This window comes from Festucalex cinctus, chromosome 12, assembly GCF_051991245.1.
Source record: "Festucalex cinctus isolate MCC-2025b chromosome 12, RoL_Fcin_1.0, whole genome shotgun sequence".
Lineage (NCBI taxonomy): Eukaryota > Metazoa > Chordata > Actinopteri > Syngnathiformes > Syngnathidae > Festucalex > Festucalex cinctus.
The window spans coordinates 15,656,222-15,678,810 of NC_135422.1; the positions used below are offsets into that span (position 1 = coordinate 15,656,222).

A 22,589-nucleotide genomic window follows, 5' to 3' on the forward strand; every position below is an offset into this window, starting at 1 on the left:
CTATCACTTAGAACTTTGCTTTGATTTGCAGTGCGCTCACAAATTGGCCATGGTAGAAACCAAAAGAGATAACTTACGTGCAAAACCCTGTTTGAAAAACTGATTTTATGCTGATGCCAAATTAGCACCCGTATTTAGGACCTTAGTAGCTCAGATCTCATGTCCAGAACGGGAAGGAACCGATCAAACTTACCTCTCGGAGCTTTATCGTCACCCAGTCTTTAATCTTGGCCGCCTTCTCCTCAATTATTTTGGCTTCCTGGGCTCTGACTAAGATCTGGAATAAGAGAAAAGGTGACATTACATGTGGCTTATCTGAACCGTCTTTCTATGGCATGGGTTCTCAAACTTTTTGGGCCCAGGGAGAATTTTTTTCAAGGACCCCCTCATAATGCTAATGCCAATTAAACATACAGTAGCTACACACACAAAAAGGACGATTTACTGGAAACTATTTTGTGGACCACAATCGAGAGCTCCTGAACCACTGTCCTATGGGAAAGCTCCACCCCTCTCACACCTGTTTTTCAAGCTGAATTTCCAATCTCTTGATGGTGGCATCTCTTTCTTGTACCCAGACGGTCAGGTCTTGGTACTTCCTGTACAATAAACTTTCCGACTCGCTGCTTTGGACGTTTGCCGACTTGAGCTTTTCCTCCATGGTGTGGATCTGAAACGCACGAAATCGTTGCCGCTGATCAATTAGCGAGCCGTGTTGAAAATCAGAACAAAAGCTGCCCTTTTCACCTGCTTCTCCGCGCTCTCTGCACGCTGGTCGGCCTCGATCACCCGCTGCTCCAGCTCCTGCATCTGAGTCAAAGACAAAAAGGCGTCCTGGTTACCATGGTATCCCGCGTCGGGGGTGGAAAGCCAGCACGACTCCCCCACCCCTTCCACTGGGAAGTGTGTGTGGGAAAGTTCAACAGGACCAACAGACGTGAAAACATTCTAATCAATAATTAATCACACTTTCAGTAAACCCTATACCTACGTCTAGAATTTGAAAATGAAAATCATGTTTTATTTTCAAAAATGGGTGAATGCGCATAGGAAACTGGTCGGGTTCAGTACCTCCAACTGGGTTAAGAACCATTGTACGAAAGTATACTTGACTATGCTAAAGCTAGCATACTGTACTATACTACAGTATTAATATTACTAAGTCACCCAAATGATCATTGATTGGTTATTGCTGAAGTCTGTTTTTTTTTTTTTATACAAAAATGACAAAATATGTATCCTGTATCTTCCATGTGAAATTTTATGAAAAGTCAAATTAGCGCAAGTGTGTGTGAACGTTATCAATTTATTTTATTTTTCCTCTATCCAATTCACCTTCAGCGAACTCCTCACAAGGCCTTCTGCCTCGCTCGCTGGGGAGATAAACGCCATGTCACTTTCTTTTTTCACTCTCGCTCTAAGCTTGCTTCTTTTTTTTTTTCCACACCAAAGTGGGTCAATGTGTAAAACACTCCTAACTTGGCAATAGAGACAAGATGAAGGCCATGAAAAGCAGCCTTTCCAAAAGAGCAATAACATGACGGAATGGTCGTCACTCAGCAGACCACCCCACGCCGCACGCACACACACACACGCACACACTGAAACGCTGGCCTTCATTTAAACCCTTCATTTAAACACATTGCGTGTTAAGTTGCTTCGCTGCTTTTTGCATCACATCATCTATAACAGAGGAAGTGAAAAGAGCAGAAAACGGGGAATCATGGCACATGCAAGAAAACTCGGAAGTCAGAAATTTTACACCTTCGACCATTAGAACGCCGCTCGAGAAATTTGACGTCCCTCAACAATAGTGGGGTTTCCATCCAATTTATTTATTTATTTATTTAAGCGAATTTACTGAAAAGGAGCAAAACAGACATGCGACGTATGCCCGTTTCCATCTGTTCTTCTTTTGTGAATATTGAGAGGGGACTCATACACAAAAGAGATGTGATCCACCAGTAATTTAAAAGAAGAAGAACAGGAAGCGACTGCGCCGTGCGATGACATCTTATAAGTTTGGTTTTTGTAATTCTTGATAAATCATAGCGTTTATTTGCTGTTTTCCATCTAAAATTGCATTAATATTTGCTTCTTTAATTAATTCCAAAAAGATTTCTGTTTCGTCGTCCCCTCAAACATGCCTTACGTTATCGTCCGCCATTGCTTTGTGAATACAAACGTACGTGTATCCGGTCTTTTTAGCGTTTATTCGCAAAACCTGTTTCCATAGCCAAAATTCACATTTTCTTTTTTTCGATAGGCTTCAAAAATCCTTCCAAGCGTAAAAAACTTGTTTGTGAATTTTGGGCCTTTTTTCGAATTGCTAGCGTTTCCATTTAGTTTTATTTTCGCAGTTCTTGAAAATTTGAATAAAAATGGGTGGATAGAAACCCCCCTAATGATGGTGGCCATCGTTAATGTCGAACATTAATTAGGTCCAATATATAGTACTTCTTGTTGCCAGTGTAGCGACAATAGGTCGTTGTTTTGATGAATTAATAATTTGGATGGTATTGAGGGAAGTTGTAATTACCTCTAAATTATTAATTTCTCAAAATGACGACCCATTTTCTCTACATAATGGTGCCCCGTGTGAGGCAAGAACTCAAGACCTTGAGATTATGAATGACTGATAAAGGATTTTGTTGTTGTTTGCTCCTACAAAGTAAAGCAAAGTCAACATGGTGCCCCTAGAGTTTACTGAAGTAAATACAACTTCCCTCAGTACCATCCAAATTAATAATTCGTCATAACGACAGCCCATTTTCGCTACACCAGTCTGCCCCTTGTTCACCCCCAACATAGACCTGAGGGGAAGACTGGATGTCCAGACAACCCTGAGACCAGACACTGTACCGTGGTCTGACGAGACAAAGAAGAGCGCATAGTAACTAAGTATACAAGCTGGGCCAAGTTCACATCTTACTTAGCGGTTTCCTTGGTGGTATTCCCCGCCTAACTCCCAAGGGGAAGCACCACAATGACTTACATGTTGAATATTTGAAACGTGCGGCCAACCTCCGGTGAGACATAATGACTGGACACCGCGTGTTTACCGGAGTTTATCACACCTTTGCCCAAACACTGACTCACGCGTTTTAACCATTTTCTCGTGCGCAAGCACTTATTAACAGTGCTACTGCGGTCTGTGCACCGTTTTTACTTGCCTAGTCATGGAAAAAGAATAAGCCTTGAGCCACCAAAAAGTTTCCAAAGTTCCGGGACTGGGTCGTCTCACTTGTCCGGCCAGCCCAATTATTTTTAGAACAACATAAACATGGGTTTGGTATACAAAGTTGACCCAGGAATTGTGTGAATTTGGAGATAGTATCAAGGTTTACCAATGATGGGATGTAAAACACTTGACACTCACTTGTGCCGGATACCCAACAAGTCTTTCTGTCTCGATTACCTTCTCGGCCAGCAGCTCCCGGATTTTCCCCGCTTGGAGTCGGAACCTCAGCAGCTGCATCTCCAGAGCTACGCAGCGCTTCTGCCAATCCACGCTGGAGGCGCCCACGCCTCCTGCACCCCCGCCGCTCTCCAGCACGTCGGCCATGGCCACGATTTCCTCCGACTGAAATGAGAGTGAAAGTTATGTTGATTTCTATTATGCAATTGGTACTTATGATGAATAACTGCATTCATTACAGTATATGACATGTACATGATTTAGGTGACCAAGTATGCAGTTGACTTTATTTTTTTTATTTTTTATTTTTTTGTGGCTGGACAGTTTCAGATGGTTCTGCCATTTCTATTGCGCAGGGTGCTGTTTTTCATTGACCTCCTTGGGTGGAGATAAACGACAATCGATGCCGTTTCCTCGAGCAAGCGTGGCGTCTGTTTTCATTTACAAGGCAAGAGTCATTTCACGTGCATCCTGGTGATTCAGAGAGCAAAAAGTGTGGCACATAAACTTGAAAAACTTCCTCCCTGTGACATACGCCGGAGACGAGCGCAAACGATCTAAACAGCTGGATCGAGTAAAGCTTGAAACTTTCTTTCCATCCCCTCGCATGCCCACACACAAAACCTCAGCAGGGAGGTTGTGTCAGCGGGGGGAACCGGGTTCATTCGCTCCCAGGCCGGCCGGCCAAAGCAGGTCAGCTCTGCCTACAAACCCCAAACCTCTTTCCTCCCTCCCTGCGCCATGCAATCCCTTCTTAATTACAAGGCAGGGCTGAAACTGGATGCTGGTCCGGTCTGGCACAATGGTGTCTTTCTGCATGACAGTCCCATAAGAAGGGGGTGGAGGGTGGGGGAGTTCTTCAGCTCTCGCAGGCACAGAGAAAGGAGTTAAGAATTTGTGAGGATGAATAGACAAAGCGCTGAATGCAGGAAACTGCTGGGGTGCACCACTTGGGATTGATTTACCTGAAAGAGAAGCGAATGGAAGCTACGTGGAGTAAGCTTGTTGAGAAAATGCGAAGCCTTTAATGACACAAGGATAAGGACGTTTTTTGGGGGGTGGGGGGTCCAGACCAGGAACAGGTTCACTGAGCAACATAAAGTTTGGTTGGCGCATCTAGGTAGATTAGCTACATAGCAAGCTACATTAGCTAGCTAGCTAGCTAGCTAACTAGATAGATAGATAGATAGATAGATAGATAGATAGATAGATAGATAGATAGACAGACAGACAGACAGACAGACAGCTGTGGGTCTACTCATGATAGACACGGCCACCAAATTTCCAGTTGCTGTGTAAAACCGACTTCAAGGGTGTAAACTGCCTTGAGATAAAACAAAGCATGACAACGCCAACCCTGGCGAAAACGAAAGCAAAGTTAAGCAGTAAGAGACAGAAAAGACAGGGGCGTCGTCAGCCCAGCGGCAGACGAGACATTCAAAGTCCAGCGGTTGAAACTGCGTGCCAGCGCTTCCCTGCAATTAGCCCGCTCGTAAATACAGGCTTTAGCCATACAAATTACAGAAGTCCTGCATGCGGAGGCTTTTGGACCTGGGATGACCACTTGGTGCTCGACTGGCTGGCGGCTTTGGCGCAAATCTGTGCAGTTTGGGAGGAACGGAAAACTAATCATACTGAGCGTATACTGGAGTGAAGAAGTTTAGGAAAATTGGCCAATAATGGACGCCACCCCTATTATTGAACATATTCATCATTTACACCCCAAATATTGTATACCACTAATTAAGACCCCAAAACACGGTATCGTCTACAAGATTACTAAAATACTACTAATAAATGGCTGAATTTGATTTTTAGTATGCTGCCATTTCACAACAACTTTTTTTGTTGACCCACTCATGATAGACATGTCTACCTAATATCATGTTACTGAGCTGATCTTTTTTCGTTTAAATGTGCCAACAACAACAAAAACAACACCGCTTTTAACACATCTTAGATTACAGACGTTTTCCATCTTGCTGGGTGCAAACATGGCCCCATTTGCCGCACTTCTACGTCCTCGACGGCGACGTGCTAAGTTCCCCCAGGAAATCAAATGTTCCAGGGTGTCGTAGCTCGAGCCCGACGTCAATGTAAACTTTATACTGACCAGAAGAAGGCAAGCTGGGGTTTACCAAAAGGCCACCTCGGAACTGAAGCGAGGAGAGACCGTTTCGCCTCCAGTGTCCTGTATCAACAAACATTTGACACTTGGGCACGGTACAACACCCGAGTTGTGTACACTTCAGATTAGAGCATTCGAGGATCTGCTTGCTGCTGGATTCGTGGTGGGCCACCCAGAGAGGTTGGGAGGATCCACAGGGGAAGCCTGCAGACACACACACAGGAAGAGCTTCTTCCACTAGCATTAAGCGGCTTGGGGGCCAGAACAAACACTGCAGAGGAAATGGCGGTCATCTTTGCCGACAACCTCAGAGGAACCGATTGGACTTCCAGAAAGCAGGTCAAAAATACGGACCAATAATTAACAGCTAATTCCATCCATGTATTGAGGCGCTAACTTGGCCCACCTAGAGGAACCTCGCTCCATTTCCGCCAGGCTGTGATTTGGTACTGCGATGTTAACACGGCCAGTGCAGCGACATGGGAAGAAGGCAGAGAAATGACAGGCAGTGTTAGATCTCTGATACTACCTCCAAATGTGGAATATTTCTGGTTCAGCTTTGGCACCTCCAAAAGGTGGAATGTTTCAGGTTTACCTATGGCAGGTCAGTGCTGGTAACAGAGAGCGGCGACATAAAGAAAAGGTAGGAAAATGACGGCCTTTACAGAAAGTGTGGCGTCCGATATCTGGTACTACAACAGGGTGGAATTATGTAGATCAATTTTGACAGAGTGTTGTCCTAATGCTGCTACAGCCCTGAATATAACCCCAAGGGCAGAAAAATGCAGGGTCAACTTTGAGAGACAAAACAGACAAAAAGTGGAGAAAAAATGTCAGGTATTATGGGAGGCACGTGTCATCCTGCTTCTGATGCTACCTCCGCCGGTGGAAAATTGTTGGGTTGACCTAGTTCCCTCATTCCGTGTCAGGACAATTACTACCGAACGGCAACATGAAAAAAAAAGGCGGTAAAATTATGGCTTTTACAGGCACTGCAGGTACTCTCCCACCTCAGATCTGAAACTATCACCAAATTTGTAATACTGTCAGGTCAACTTAAGGTTGCTATTGGTTATACAGAACAGCAACGAAAAAATTACGGAAGGCAGAGAGTCTTTTACTGGCAGTGTCAAGTGATGGCATCCCACCTAGCCTGTGGCTCTGATACTACCTCTAATGGTGGAATATTGTCATGTCAACTTTATGTTGGTAGTGTTTATACAAAAGACCAGCGTAAAGGTGGTATTTTTTTATTTTTTTTGCCCCACCTCTGTCACGGCTCTGATGCTATCTCAGAGGGTGGAAAATTGCTGTGTTGACTTTTGTTACCCCATTCTGTGTATGGGCACTTTCTGCTCAGCAGCAACACGAAAACAAGGCAGTTTTTTTTAAAGGCAGTGTCAAGTCCTCTGTGATGGCTCAGATATTACCTCCAAAGTGGGAATATTTCCGGCTCAACTTTGAAGTTGTCAGTGTTGTTTAATGTTTATACAGTATCAACAGAAGGGTGGCAAAATTCATCTTTTACAGGAAATTTCAAGTGACGATATCGCACCTCTGTTATGGCTCCGATACTACCTCTGAAGGCGGAATTTTGCCGGGTCAACTTTATGTTGGTGGTGTTTATAGAAAAGACCAGCGCAAAGGTGGTAAAATATTTTTTTACCTGTTACTGAAACGACCTCAGAAACTGGAAGATTTGGGGGTTGACTTTGATCTCCTATTCTGGGTCAGGACACTTTCATTTGTATTTTAACTCATTCATTGCCATTGACAAGTATACTTGTCAATTGTATTTTTTATAGCGGGGATAAATGGGGGCTAATCTGACTATGCTCCACTGTAAATATCAAACTTGGAAACAACTTTACTGATGCCCAATCACCGGTAGATTACATCATTGCCTCATTTTATACCAAATAAACACAGTTTCAGAGTCCATGGGAGAAATGGCTGTATTTTGGCAAACCTACATTTTTCTACTGTCAATTATAAAAGAAAGGGACGGGACAAAATGTAGGGAGTCCATTCTGTTATTTGGTAGATTCGGTTCATATATAATTATTGAACGTAATATCACATTGGTATTAAAAATGTTGAAATTTTCTGAAATGGCTGGCAGTGAATGAGTTTTTAAGGGCAGTATCAAGTGAATGTTCCACCTCCGCCATGGTGCTGATAATACCACAGATGCCAGATAATTCCTGGGTTGAATTTGTCCCCCCTTTCTCCCATTTTTAGTAACAATCTTTCACAGACATTTTTCAGTGTTCCACCAGTGCATGCTTCATTACGCACCGGGGCTATCTCGCCTCTATTACTGCTCTGATGCAAATCCTCCAAAGGCAAAAAGCCAGGTTGACTTTGACCTCCAACCCCCATTACTTGATAAAACTGTTTTTTCTGAACTACACAGAAAAAGGCGGGAAAAAAAATGTGCAATGCACAGACACTTATTCCAAACAGACACGTGTGCACACACACATGCAGGCGACGACACGCTGCTGAGCTTGCAGCTGCGCTGATGTCAGTGATTAGTCGCTCGGGGTGACATCATCCCCAGCAGACGTTCCCACATCCCGCCTCGCGCCGCACCAACCCCCCCGCCCGCCCCCGACGCCTCGCCGGCTCCAGATGTGGGTCACGGCTGCACACGTGCAAAAGTGGCTAAAGGTAGGCGTGCCAAGCTCGTGTTCAAAAAGACTCCAGGCTGGAACTGATGCCCAAGGTGCATTAACTACATTTCTCAAACTTTTGAAAAATATCTTAAAAAAACAAACAAAGTTGTTTCGGTTTTTGGGTGGTTGTGTGTAGAAGGTTGAGGGACAAAATGAATTGAATAAATTTTGGATAAGGCTGTAACATAAAATGTGTAAAAAGTTAAGTTTCCGGGTGACATAGATTTTTTTTACGATTATTTATTTATATTTTTTTTTTCCCAAAAACCAACAAATTGCAAAATAAATAAATTGCAAGTTGTTCTGTGAGTCTCTGCCACAAAACAAAGACCCAAAAAGCATTCTACTAGTATTGTATTTTCACTCATGGAGGCAGCACTTCATCACCAAGTCACCATAAGACACATCAAATGAACTAATGCACACTTACACAAGATACATTAAAGGGATACTTGACTCATTGAACCATTTTTAGCAGTGAAAAGTTCATATTTTTTTCAGAATTAATTTGATAACTTCATTATTTTTCATGTACAATTAATACTTTTAAAAACTATTTTTTTCCCTGTTGCTGTCAACTGACAATGACATCACCTGTGCTGAGGAAGTAGATAACGACCGATCATGGTTCACCTGTTTTCTGCGGTTTTTCAGTAAACTGAGCCATGATTGGTCGTTGCCTACTTCCTCAGCACAGGTGATGTCATCATCAGTCGACAGCAAGTAGAAAAATGACTTTCTAAAGGTATTAATTTACATGAAAAATAATTAAGTTACCACATTAATTATAGACAAAATATTAACTTTTTATTGCTGAAAATGGCTCAATGAGTCAAGTATCCCTTTAAGCTTAATTATGAAAGTGTAGCGAGCAAATTCTCTTGTTAATAACTGCTTACAAAAAAAAAAAGGCCACTTTTTGTGGAGCCGGAATAGATTAATGGAATTTCCATTCTTGTTTTAGTGGAGAAAGATGATTTCAGTTACAAGCATGGAAATGGAATGAATTCAACTTATCTCAAGGCACAACAGCATGTTTAATTAATTTCACAATTTGCATACAAACCATAAAAAAAACTTTCCCATAAGCCTTGAAATGGATTAATTCACGTTTCTCATCTTTTGATCTGTTTTTTTCACCTTCCTGACCTCTCTGTCATCACAAATTTCCCAGCATGCATTGCTTTCCAGGTGACTAATGATAGGCTTTGGCAAAAACAAAACAAAAAAAACAAAAAAACTACTGACCCCCTTACATTCCTCTCTTGTGAGGTGTAAACACAAACTTCGGACCACCCAACACACGTTCTTCTTTTCTGTTTTTTTGTTGTTGTTTTTTTGAAGGCAGGAATCTCATTTTATTGGGGCATGCCACGTTGAAAAACACGTGCAATAAAATGTCACAATAAACGAGGTGGCAGCACAAGATGGCGCGCCAAAGACGAATCTGTCAGGTTCTGAAACTCCAATTTCTGTTTCGAATTGAGCGTCCTAATGCTGCATTAGCGTAGCGTGGAGATAGCACGGAGCTAGCCCAATACGACTTGGTGCTGAATGTTCTGAACTCCTATTCAAATGTAATAACGATGTCTCAAAGTGGTGTAACTTTAAGTGTAATAGAGTGTTGCCATTTTGTCCCAAGGCAGGTCGACAAGCAACAGGTGTTTGGTGGAGGAACAATATTTGGCAGCCACTGCAAAAGCCATTCTTGGTAAAATAAATAAATAAATAAATAAAATATCAATGTCAATAAATAAAATTAAAGATTTCTTTGCGAGGTGGAGTACTGTAATTTTTTTAAATTTATTTTAATTCAATTTACTTTCTTCCTTTAAAAAAACAAAACAACAATTTGTGACTTTTTCATTTTCATAAATTAAGCATTGTCTTTTCTTTTTAGTAAAGTCTTGCATTTTAAGGAAAACTGTCAAAAATAAAGTCATTTTACTTTGAGTAAAATAATAAAAATGTGTTTTTTTTCTCTTAAAGGGATATTTTACTTATTTAGCCATTTTTGGCAGTCAAACATTATTTTGCCTAAAATAAATTTGATATTTTCATTATTTTTCATGTACAATTAGTACCTTTAAAAACACATTTTGCAACTTGCTGTCGACTGAAAATGACATCACAAGGGCTCAGGTAACCAATCACAGCTCAGCTTGTTAATGTCACATGACCAAACTGAGAAAAGTGTTTTTAAAGGTACTAATTGTATGTGCAAAATAATGAACGTATCAAGTTAAATATTTATAGACAAAATATTACATTTGTATTGCTATAATGGGCTAAATAAGTGAAGTATCCCTTTAACTAAATAGAAAGTACAGTTTTGTAATTATTTTTTTAGTAAAATAGTAAGAAGGTAAATAATTATTTATTTAATTTAAAAGTAATTTGAAAAAATACTGTAAAGTGCTTTCATTTAAAATAAAACAGTTTTTCTCTTAAGTAAGTAAATAGAAAGTACAGTTTAGTATTTACTTTGTTTTTAAGTAAGTAAGTCAATTATTTTTTTATCGAAAAGTAATTAAAAATACTGTTTTTAGTACACACACATTTATTTTCATTTGAGTCATTTGGCTACAATACTAGGAAACAGTTTTGTGATTTTTTTTAAACAAAAAGACAAAAAAATATTTTTCCTTTTTTGTCATTTTTTTTCCCCTTCTCATTAATGTTATGAGGAAAAAGCGAAATCTGTTTTCGGAAAGTATGAATACATTTTAATTGTTCTTTTACGTAAAAAAAAAAGAAGAAAAAAAATCCTTTTAGTTAAGTTCAGAAACATTTCTTTCTTTTGTGAAAGTTGCAGTCAAGCAAGTGAGTATAAATAAACAGTGTGCACGTGCATGACAACGGGTGCAAACAGACATGCGGCAAAGTATTTGTTTCCATTTTGTGTTCTTTTACCTTTTTTCCTCCCAGTTGACTCCACTCACAGTCGCACGCTCGCAACGTCCACAAGCGTCACCTCCGTCCGCTCATTCATTCATTCTTCTTCTTCTTCTTGATGGAGCTCCCAGCAGCCACCGCTCTTGCCTGGCCGTGCTCGCCTCGCTGTGTGAGCCCGCCGCATGCACGCACACTTCACAGCAGCCACACACACACGCACACACATGCTCCTCCCGACCTTCATTGAGCGGACCATCTTCCTTTAAAGGGCCCAAAGCGGGATCAGGTTTCTGCAAGGAGTCACCCCTCACCCTCTTCTTCTTCGTCTTGGGCCCTCCCACTCTCCCGCTGCTGTGCAGGATATTGCATTAGAGGCTGGCTACTCCCGCGGGATGTAAACACACACTTTGTTTCACTCACAATTTATATAATTTATGTATATATATATATATATATATATATATATATATATATATATATATATATATATATATATATATATATATATATATATATATATATGTATATATATATATATATATATATATATATATATATATATATATGTATATATGTTCACAATGGGTAGTCCTACAAGCCTCTGGCCAATATTTTTCAGGAAGTACTCGGGTTCGAATTTCCCGTCCGCTGTCTGCAGATGTGACGTCAGGCGCGTGACCACCATCTACATCAAACGTGCCCCAGACACCCGCAGTTACTCCGTGGAAGGCTAAACACACAAACAAAAAAAACAAAACAAAAACAAACAAAAAAAATGTCAAGTGCCACGAAAAAATCTAAAATCGACGCCGGGCAAGAACGAGAGTGAACATTGGTTTCACATTTCAGCGGTGGAGAGAGTTGAGATCGGACTTGGATTAAAAAAGTGATGCACAACTGGCTTTCTTTCTACTCCAAAAGGTAAGAAGCGAGTATCTTGACATTTAGAAAAAAAAAACCATGTTTTTCATGACTGGGTCACACCAGGGTTAAGTTTGGGTCATGACCGTGAGGTCAAGTGTCTGTTTTGAACTGATGTAATCGACATCTAGTTTCAACTGGTTTTGAGCTATGTGATGTCAAGAATCTTTAATCTCTTTTCCTTGTCAACAGCCAATTAGATAATTCCATGTCAGTCCTGTTACACACATGTCTAGCCACAGCCAATCCGATCATTTCACTGTCTATTTAAACTGTCTGAGAAATGTGTGTTTTGTCAGATTATTACCTCTGTTCCTCTGTGCATCTCCACAGCCCAAGGGATCTCGGCATCTCGCGATTCTCGATGTATTCTCGTTGTTTCTGGTCAAGTCAAGTTAGTTCCACGCCTTTTGATGTTATGCGAATAAAGTTTTAAAACTCTTGTTTTTGTCTGCGCCATGGGATCCAATAACGATCGATAAAGAGCCCGAGCATTTGATTTGCACGTGCTGGAAGAGGGAAACTGATTTTGAGACGGTTGATTGGCTCAAATATCGAGGTACAACCCGAGGTAAACCCCACAATGGATGGAGTTTCCAACCCAAATAAAAATCTGAACCAAATAAGAAAACTGCGATGTCGAGAGGAAGCAATGCAATCTTGGTCTCATCAGACCGCAGGTGTTGACGCTTCTACGTGGGAACTTAGTATGCTTCAGTACTGTTCTGAAAAATGCAAATCCGCCACTTGTTATTCAGGCCATAAAACTTCGTGGAGTTTAGCGTACACTGCAAGTCAGTGAATGTATTCAAATGAACAACGACAGGGAAACACATTTTCCATACGATAACGAAAAACACCACACTTTGCTTGTCCTCATTTTCCCCATATTTGCTCTCCCACAATGCAACACGTCGGAACGTTTATCTTTTATTTTTTTCGTTTGATGTTGATTTCCACGTGAATGTAAAAACAGATGTCTGGTGTCAAACTAACGCATGAATCATGCTGCCTGCTCGTCAAGCTCAAACGCTGCACTTATGTCAGCAAATCGTAATGAAATGAAATATGACATTTTGGAGATGAAGTTCCCATAATCACAAAATGTCTGGCTGCTGGCAAAGCTGTTAAACATCGAGTGAGACCAACTTGACTTCAAAAAGAAGTCAAAAAATACACATGCTTTTTTTTTTTTTTTTTTTAGATATGTAAACAATTTTGGAAGTTTTTCCCTTCTAATTATTAAGTGATATAAAAAGTACATCTAAATATGTTTTTCTTTGGTTACATTACAAATGCTGAGGTTTTTTTTCCCTCTTTTAGCAAATTATTCATTTTCAAGTCATAAAAGTAAATAGAAAATGTAAACCATTTTGTGGCTTTTTTCCAAATAAAAACTGCACTCCACACATTGTAAGCAGTGTTTTTTTTTCTTATTCTCTTTTTAAACCTTATCTGTTACGAGTCGGTGAATGTTGGACGTTTTAATTTCATTTTCACAGCTAAAAACCACAAGCAGGCAACGGCCAACAATGGCGGTCGGGCGGTTTTCAGGGTTGGCGGCACTTTTTCGCTCCGGGATATTCTTAAACACTCCGGTCGACCACATCAATTTAGCTCCATATCGTTTTGGATCATTCTGTCCACACTGTCGTCGCATCAATTCACCAGATCGTCACTCTTTTTTTTCCACTCGGATCGTTTGGTATCATTTCATTCATGATGTCAACGCATTATTGCATCATTCAATCAGTCTTCTGCATTTGCTTGATCACGACTAATTTGTGTCATTTCAATGCATAACTATATCACTGTGTTGTTAAACGAAAAATAATGTAATGAATTAATTTTGAATAATTGAATTAATTAGTTTTTGTCACCGTTTGCATCAACTGACTTACCATTATGCTACTGCCCACTGTGTAATATATGCGTTTCCCATTATGTGCTAGCATTAGCATTAAGCTAACGGACTAAAGGCTAAGCTATGCGTTAGTTTTAAAATACAATATTGTGTAAAATTGGTTTATGTTTTACCTGACAGTTAAAATTCAACTGGAAGTGGCACTAGACAGCCTTGAAGCTGGCTCGTATCTCGAAATTCTTGCACGTCGGGTCACTCGTATCTCAGATTGTTGTGTCACGAATCGATATTTCACTCCTCACTATCCTTGCAATATTTTGTCGCCGCAGTATTGGATCATTATGATAGCGATCTTGACTTCACTGTGCACTAAGGATATTCTCTACCACTTTTGTCAGACTGTCAGACCAATATTCACTCTTCAGTACTCACCGATAGCAATACTGATATCACTAGCAATAAAAACTAAATACAATTTAAATGAACACAATGTCCGCTAAACATGAACGAAAAGCAGCAGTATAGCACCAACTACTAATTAGAAGGACGTAGCCACTGCTACATTATTTTCTCCTTTAACTCATTTGCTCCCAAAAACGTATAAAAACGCTCTATTTTAAATATTGCCATGGTCCCAAAAACATATTTATACATTTTTTTATGTTTTTTTTTTTTTTATGCTAAAGCATGCAGAAGGCTTTGATGCAACCTCTGACCTGAAGAGGTCGCTTAAAGATGGCTTTAAAAACGGCCAGTCGGTGGCAGCAGAGTAAAGGAGATCAACCAGGGCCATGTTGCAAATACTGTCGCAATTTTCCCCAGTGTTCTTGTTAGGATTAATGTATGTATATTTACCACATATTTTCTCTTTCAAGTATTTCAACAAATTTGTGAATAATGATGAAACTTATCTATATTCTAACGGTAACTGCTGCAAAACAGAAACAGAAACAATTATTATTTTTTTCCCTGATGAAAGAAGAGACTCTCTTTCTTTTGCTAGTTTCCATGTTTCTTTAGCAGTAGAACTTGCAAAATCAGTCAACAATCCATTAAAACAGCCGGGAGTGAAGGGGGTTGCTTCAGTCAAAATGGCTGGGAGTGAATGAGTTAAGTATCAAGGGCAGGTATTGGCTTTCTTTATCCAATACCTTAAATTTCAGACCAATATATTGTATCGATACTCACCATGCTCATAGTGGATTTTTTATTTATTTATTTTTGCACATTCTGCCTCGATTGTTTTTCTGGCTCGCTAGCGGCTCAACAGTCACCGCTCCTGTCAGCAATCTGATTTACACCCGGGCGCTAACACAATTCACCTTGAGTTATACACTCACACACACCTCCAATAATGTCGTTTACACATGCACCCCTCCATTGGGGGGATGCAGAACTCTCTGCCACCACCAGAGGCGCACTTTGACCAAGTTTTTTGTATGAAGATGGTGAGGAGGAGAAGAGGAAGTGGCCTGACCTTGGTTGTGGTGCTTCGTTGTGGCGCTGCTCGTCAAAGTGGACCACACACGGAGCATGTGAAGGGAGCCAAAAGGGAAAGGAAAAGCAAAAAGGGACTTAACAAGACTTGTTAGAAGGGGGTTGGTTTGAAAGAAACACAAGCAGGCCTTTTTCCACCATAAAACACTCATAACAAAACATTCATTTGTCATGCTTGTCAAATGTCTTCTTCCTTGATAGTTGACACTAACACACACACACATATATATATATGTATGTATACATATATATATATATATATATATATATATATATATATATATATATATATATATATATATATATATATATATATATATATATATATACATATATATCTATATATACATATATATCTATATATATATATATATATATACATATATATATATATATATATATATATATATATATATGTGTATACATATATATGTATGTATACATACATATATATATATGTATACATACATATATATATATGTATACATATATATATATATATATATATATATATATATATATATATATATATATATATATAATTTATATTAATAATATATTATATTAATAATTTATATATAATATAATATAATAATATAATATAATAATATAATTTATATATATGTATATATATATATATATATATATACATATAATTTTTTTCATAATATTTATCTAAGTAGAAGCAGAAAAAAATACATTTTGTGATTTTAAATAGATTTCCTTTAGCAAAAAATATTTAAAAATATATAAAACATTTTTTTTACACTTTTTATCCAAAAAGCAGCCAATGTGAGTTAATCAATAATAATAATAATAAAAAAAATACATCTTGTGATTTTTACACTCTTTTTCTTTTTAGTAAAGTTTAAAAATGAAAGGAAAGAGTCTTACTTTTGGTAAAAAAAATAAAATAAAATGTTTTATTGATTTTGTAACTTAGTAGATGTAGCAACAAACAGAATAGAAAAAAGTCACACTGTTCTTAAAATTATTATTATTATTATTATTATTATTACTATTATTATTATTATTATCATCATTTTTAAAATGCTGAAGTTGTAGAATAGTTAAAGATATATATTTGTTTTTGTAGTCCCCAAACAAGGTCAAGTCCCCAAAGTCATTAGTTGTGTTTCTTTAAAGCGAAGTACAAAGAAAGCAAAATACTGTACTTGAAAAAAATTAAGTAAAACTGCTCAAATTTGACCATTTTCATACAAGTCGTGAGCAGAGCTATATACATTAATCATTGTTATTAAAGGTTTGGTGAGTCTTCATTGGGGTCGGCAGCACACAAATTCAGTCCCATGCTGCCCTCTGCTGGACAATTTAGGAAAGATTTGTCTTTCCTAATATGACCACCAGAGGCCACCAGAGTATGCAACAAAGTCAAATGAATCATGTTTTTCACAATTCAACCAGCTGATAAAAAGTTACCAGGAAAAAAAAGATCACTCTTCATTATAATACTTATTATTACTAGTGGATATACAAAGTCTACACACCCCTGTTTAAATGCCAGGTTTTTGTGATATAGAAAAATGAGAACAAGATAATTTGTTTCAAAACAAAGCTCTTTTTAATGTAACTTGTGTCCAGTACAACTTTAATGATTTTGAAAAATCTTTTGAAAAATGGAAGACAATGGAGATAATGTGGTTGCATAAGTGTGCACACCCGCTCACACTATAGCAAACTCATGTTAAATGAGTGTCCGCACACCACTGCCACCTTTTAAAGTGCCCATGTGTAATCCCAAATAAAGTTCAGATGTTAGTAGGCTTTTCCTGATCTATTTTTTTGTATGATGAGCAGAAGCCTGAAGGTTTTGTACTATTTGGAACTGTTCGGAATTCTTTCCACCATGTCTAAGGCCTCAATTTCAGCTGAATGAAAACAGTATTTACCGGTAAGCATGTCCCCTGATTTAACGCTAACACATAATGGTAACGCCATATAACAAAATGCTAACATAAAGCACCTATGTGACAGTGTTATCATCCTGGAAGCAGCAGAAATGCGAACACAAACAGTGGCACAAAACAAAGTACAATTATAATATGTATTTGTTATCCTCTGCATAGAACAAATATTAAATGGGCCGAATTAAAGAATGATTTGGCTGTTGTATGTGTCCCCCAGGCCATACTCTTCCCACCCCTGTGTTAACAGCCCAAATTCTTTGCGAGGCTCTTTGATGGTTTGGATTAAAAGCGAGAAGGCCGTTGTTGGAAAGGTCAACGGCACATGCTTCCAGGACGGCCCCCCATGGACCAAGCCAGCAAAAGGTTGCAACCTCGCCATCAGCTTCTTGGTGGGGGGGTCGAGGGGGGAGTGGCAGAAAGGACAATCCAACACTCTCTCCAGCATAGGACCCCCGCCCGGACCCTCGCCTGCCACGTCCCATTGATCAACGGACGGCGTGATCAAAGCCCCCTCCACCCCCCCACGGTCGCTATCTCCTCGCTGCCCGGTCAACTGGACTGAAAGATCGGAGGGCGTCCTGGTTCTCAAGACTGATTGGAAGACAATGAAGCCCCCGTGCTGTGTCAGTTACGTGTGTGTTAAAGCATCCCGCACGCACATAAAACCATCCTGGGAGGGTCCACGAACCCGCAGGGAGCAGGTGGCAGATTGTGTCCACTTGAAATCATTTTTTTCTTGGCCAGCTGTGGACAACATGGGCCAACGGTAGAACGGTTCTCATGAGAACTCGGACCAGAGGCTCTGTCACCAAAAAGACTTTGAGGTCTTGAGGTCTTTTGTGCGTTTGCAGTCCATCAAATCAAGTCCTTAGGCCAGCAGGCGTGTCCAAACACGTATATAAAAACCAAAGGGTGCAAGGGCCCTTTTGACATTCTTCCCCTTTTTAAGTCACTAAAACCAATCCTTCAAGCAAGGTACTATTGGACTTTGAAACGGAGCAGAAAGTGGAGCAAACGATTATTGCCTCTGAAACTGAATTATCTTTCGTCACCCAATTACATTACTATTCAGCTTCTTGGGATCTTTACATAAAAAGCTCCAAAACCACAACGAAAACCTGGGGGGTACAAATGATCCAGTCCATAATCATGTTTCAGAGGCACAAGTCAATGTCATGGTCTTTGAGGTCAAAATCCGTGTCAGTCTCCTAGTGACTTCAGGCTCAAGTCCATACTTGCGTCAGAACTCTAGACCAGTCCTCGAGTACTCTTATCCAGCCTGCTTTCCATGTCTCCTTCAGCCAACACAGCTGAGGATTGTTATCAGGCTTCATGCAGAGCTTGCAGATTAGCTGATTGTTTGAAACGCCTGTGTTGGCTGAGGGAGACATGGAAAACAGGCTGGGTAGGGGTACTCATGGACCGGGTCTGAAAACCAGGGCTGGACAATCTCGGTCCTCGAGGGCCGAAGTCCTGCAGGTTTTGCGTGTTTCCCTTCTCCAACACAAGCTGATATATGATCAGCTCATCAGCAAGCTCTTCATAAACCTGATAACGATCCTGCTGGTTGGAATCAGCTTGTGTTGGAAGAGGGAAACCTCGAAAACCTGCAGGACTTGCCCCTGATCGAGACAGTAAAGTCCAAAACCATGCCCTTGTCCACATCAGTTCTATAGTGACTGAAGTTCAGGACCATGTCATTCTTCGAATATTTGAGGTCTAGATCAATACTTAAAAGCTTCAGGTTCAGGTGCGTGCCCATGCCAGGATTCAGGATCTTGGGTTCATGTCTAGTTCTGTAAAACTGTTCGGGCCATTGAGGTCCAGGTCCAAGTCAGTACTCTAATCTTTGAGATCCAAGTCAAGAAAGACATGTAAGGGATTTAATAACCTGGTTTTTGAGGTGTGGGTCAAGATACTTAAATCCTCTTGGTCAAGGTCTGCGTCCACGTCTGAACCATGCCATGAACCAGTCAATACGGTCCTGGTTCATGCTGTAAGTCATTAAGATCTAGCGCCAGGTCCATGTCAAGGTCTTTTTCATTGCCCTAGTTTTAGAGCTGCAGCTCATCAGGTCTCAGACTTAAACTCAAATCTAGACCTTCACCTCGTTCTGGCACCAGTCTCTCCACTCCTGCAACGTCACTTTTTTAATTTTTAATTTTTTTAAATCTCCCAGCACCTGATTCAGCTCCCTCACATCTGGCCCGAGTTTGGATGCCAGCGAACGTGCCCGAACAGCCCCGTGCGGCCAGGCCGAGACTGAAACAGCCGTGGGAGGTAAAACACATCTCCACGCAGGCCAGACGCAGCTCAGGGTCCCAACGGAGGCCGCTCCGGCCCGGCCCACATGTTCCACGCATGGGAATCCAAAACATCCTGAGCAGGGTAGCACGTAGAACATCTGGATCACAGATGTGCGCCAACATTTTTTTCGTGATGTGTTTTTATGAAAGAAAAATAGTGCTGTATTGTTTAAAAACATAATACAGTCGGGCCCTCGTTTATCGTGGGGGTTTATGTTCCAGAAAGCTCCGCAATAGATGAAAATCTGTGAAGTAGCAACCATAAACAGGATTTATTTGATTATTTACAGTTTGACACTTTGGTATAAGAGATTTGTAATCAATGAGTTTTATTTCCATATTATAGTCTTTGTGGTGCAAGTCCATGTGTGGATTCTTGTCTTTCAGTTTCAGGTCCTTGTCCTAGCTATCACAAGCCTCTGTGACCAGGTTCATGACCTAGTCCTAGTCCATATTGTAATCCAAACTTTTTGAGGAGAGGTTCTTGACCATAATCTTGTCTTTCAGATTCAGGTTCATAAACTTGATCCACAATCTAGTCTTGAGGGTCCACGCCCTGATCAAAACTCTAGTCTGTGTGTTCAAGGACTATGTATTTGAGGTCCAGATCCATTTCTGGAGTCTTGGACCTCATACTAATCTTTGTGGTCTGGTTCCATGCCTTGGTCCTGAACTTATTTGCTCCAAAAAACGTATAACTATGTTATATTTTAAATATTGCCAGTGTCCCAAAGACATATTTATACGTTTTTTTGTTTGTTTTTTAAAATGTTTTTAGACTAGAGCATACAGAAGGCTTTGATGCCGCCTCTGAACTGAAGAGAACGGTTGAAACAATGGTAGTTATGACAAAAACGGCCAGCAGGTTTCAGAAGAGTATAAGAGATCAACCAGGGCCATGTTGCAACAAGCTGTTTTCCCCACAGATTTAAACAGGTCCAGATCCATGCCCAGGTCCATACTTTGGGTGCAGGTCTATGTTAACCTTTGTTATCAGGTTCAGTGCTCTGGTCTCTGGATCCATTGTCCGAGGGCCAATAATCAGCCCATAATCTCGTCTAGGATGACATTCACATAGCAATAGCACAAAGTCTTCTTCTTGGAATCACGTCATCTAGCTGAAATTATCTTCCCGTTCATGGGGGAAAATAGATTTTGATTGGTTTCGGTGCATTTAATCGGGCTATTGGATGTCCACATCATGAATGTTATGCAAGTAGCGTTTTAATGCCGTAACCCAAGTTGGATATCCGTAGAATACAAAGTTAGAGTAGAGCATTAGTTGCTTGTTTTCTGCAGTCTTGTGGCCTACATGCAGCATAAACTGGAAAATCTGGATATTCATCACTGGAAATGTAGAAAAAGATCAATATAAAACACATGACTTAAAGGAGTGACATCATTTATCTGGTCCCAAATAAATGATGAATAGTAGGATGTACACTTATTGCTAATTAGACACAACCTTAGGTACAATCGTTGATGAAACACATGCAACATAAAACTAATGACATTTTTTTTTGGACAGAGTTTCCAACCTTTAAATGTGACAAAAATTGCAACACCTCCCTGCAAAACTACTGCAAAAAAATAAATATGGTTTCCCACACAAGTCTGATTTATTCACATCAAAAATTGATCATATTTGTGAGATTTTAACGCTTTAAAGGCCAGGATGCTTCCATAACATCACCATTGCTTATCAAGAAAAAAAAAAAAAAAAGCAATAACAATTTTGTTTTTTTAAGTCCATAAAATACACCCACTTTCTTTTGATATACGGAATGCACTTTTATCAAATGTTGATAGCCTATTATGTTTTCTTTCATGTTAGTCCCTAAATTTATCTAAATGAAATATTTCATGTAATTTAAAGAACATGGCATGGAAACCTTTAACAAATTAATGAGTAGTCCTAAAGTTTTGGAAAAAAATAAAAAAAAAATAATAATACTAATAATAATAATTATATATATATATATATATATATATATATATATATATATATATATATATATATATATATATATATATATATATATAGGCTAATTTAAGGAAAATAAATGACAATTCCATAATGTTTTTTTAAGTACATTGTAAATTCTCAATTTACCAGAAATAATAATAATAATAATAATTATATATATATATATATATATATATATATATATATATATATATATATATATATATATATATATATATATATATATATATATATATATATATATATATATATATATATATACACATATATATATATATATATATATATTGTATGTATATATATATATCCAAGCTTTAAAGTTGTGGTGTAATTCTCCTTACCTCCACTAGGAGTCACTTGTGCTCTGTGTTGGCCTGGTCAGGTGAGTGCCGCAAACGAGGGCAGCTGCTGAATGCCAACACCTGAAATCACAGCACAATACAAAATGTGCCAACTGTGCTGTCGATAAGTCACACATAACTTCAATGATTTGCTTTTTCTTTGGCTTGATGGGGGTTCAGCTCATGTCAAAGTGTTAGCTTACTAATGGCTAATGAGTTATTAGCTTAGCAGGTAGCCTGGAGAGCAACTGTGAACAGCACACAGATTCAGACAGCAATTTTTATCTTGCAGGTGGGCTAAATTAAGACCATGACGTCATGCAAGGGCACGTGAAGCAACTGACGCACTCCTGCGGTAAGTGTGTGTGCGTGTGTGCGTCGCTTGTTTTGAATTATAAAAAGTGAGCACCGGGTGTAATTAAGAGTTAATGGATGTTTTTGCCTCTACCTTTTCCGCCCAGGTTACATGTTTTTCAGTGTGCACGCCCCCTACAAATACACCCCCCTTGTGGCCCCCTGTTCCGCCGCAGCCTCCTTGTTTTGGGTAAGGAGATCCCCGTGTTTGCGTGGAGGTGGATTCCCCCGCCCTCCCTCGAACCCTCCACAGGTTTTGATCCGCTTCTCCA

The 22,589-nt window shown here is 39.5% G+C and overlaps 1 protein-coding gene and 1 long non-coding RNA gene across 10 annotated transcripts in view; both read right to left on the reverse strand.

Moving 5' to 3' along the window:
* Positions 1-11,599, reverse strand: part of plekhh1 (pleckstrin homology domain containing, family H (with MyTH4 domain) member 1) — a 33,749-nt gene extending 22,150 nt beyond the window's left edge. For all 4 annotated transcript variants that reach the window (XM_077539494.1, XM_077539492.1, XM_077539493.1 and 1 more), the window contains exons 1-5: positions 11,138-11,599; positions 3,419-3,583; positions 748-810; positions 521-670; positions 194-277 (exon numbers count right to left, since the gene is read on the reverse strand). In XM_077539494.1, the coding sequence (XP_077395620.1) occupies positions 194-277; positions 521-670; positions 748-810; positions 3,419-3,565 (444 nt within the window). In that variant the 5' untranslated portion in view covers positions 3,566-3,583; positions 11,138-11,599. The remainder of the gene's footprint in view (positions 1-193; positions 278-520; positions 671-747; positions 811-3,418; positions 3,584-11,137) is intronic.
* A 58-nt stretch (positions 11,600-11,657) lies between these two features.
* The window catches only part of LOC144031619 (uncharacterized), a 139,975-nt gene continuing 129,043 nt past the window's right edge, over positions 11,658-22,589 (reverse strand). For all 6 annotated transcript variants that reach the window (XR_013287563.1, XR_013287565.1, XR_013287566.1 and 3 more), the window contains 3 exons: positions 21,964-22,044; positions 15,251-15,407; positions 11,658-11,849 (listed from right to left, as the gene is read on the reverse strand). This is a non-coding gene — a long non-coding RNA (uncharacterized LOC144031619). The remainder of the gene's footprint in view (positions 11,850-15,250; positions 15,408-21,963; positions 22,045-22,589) is intronic.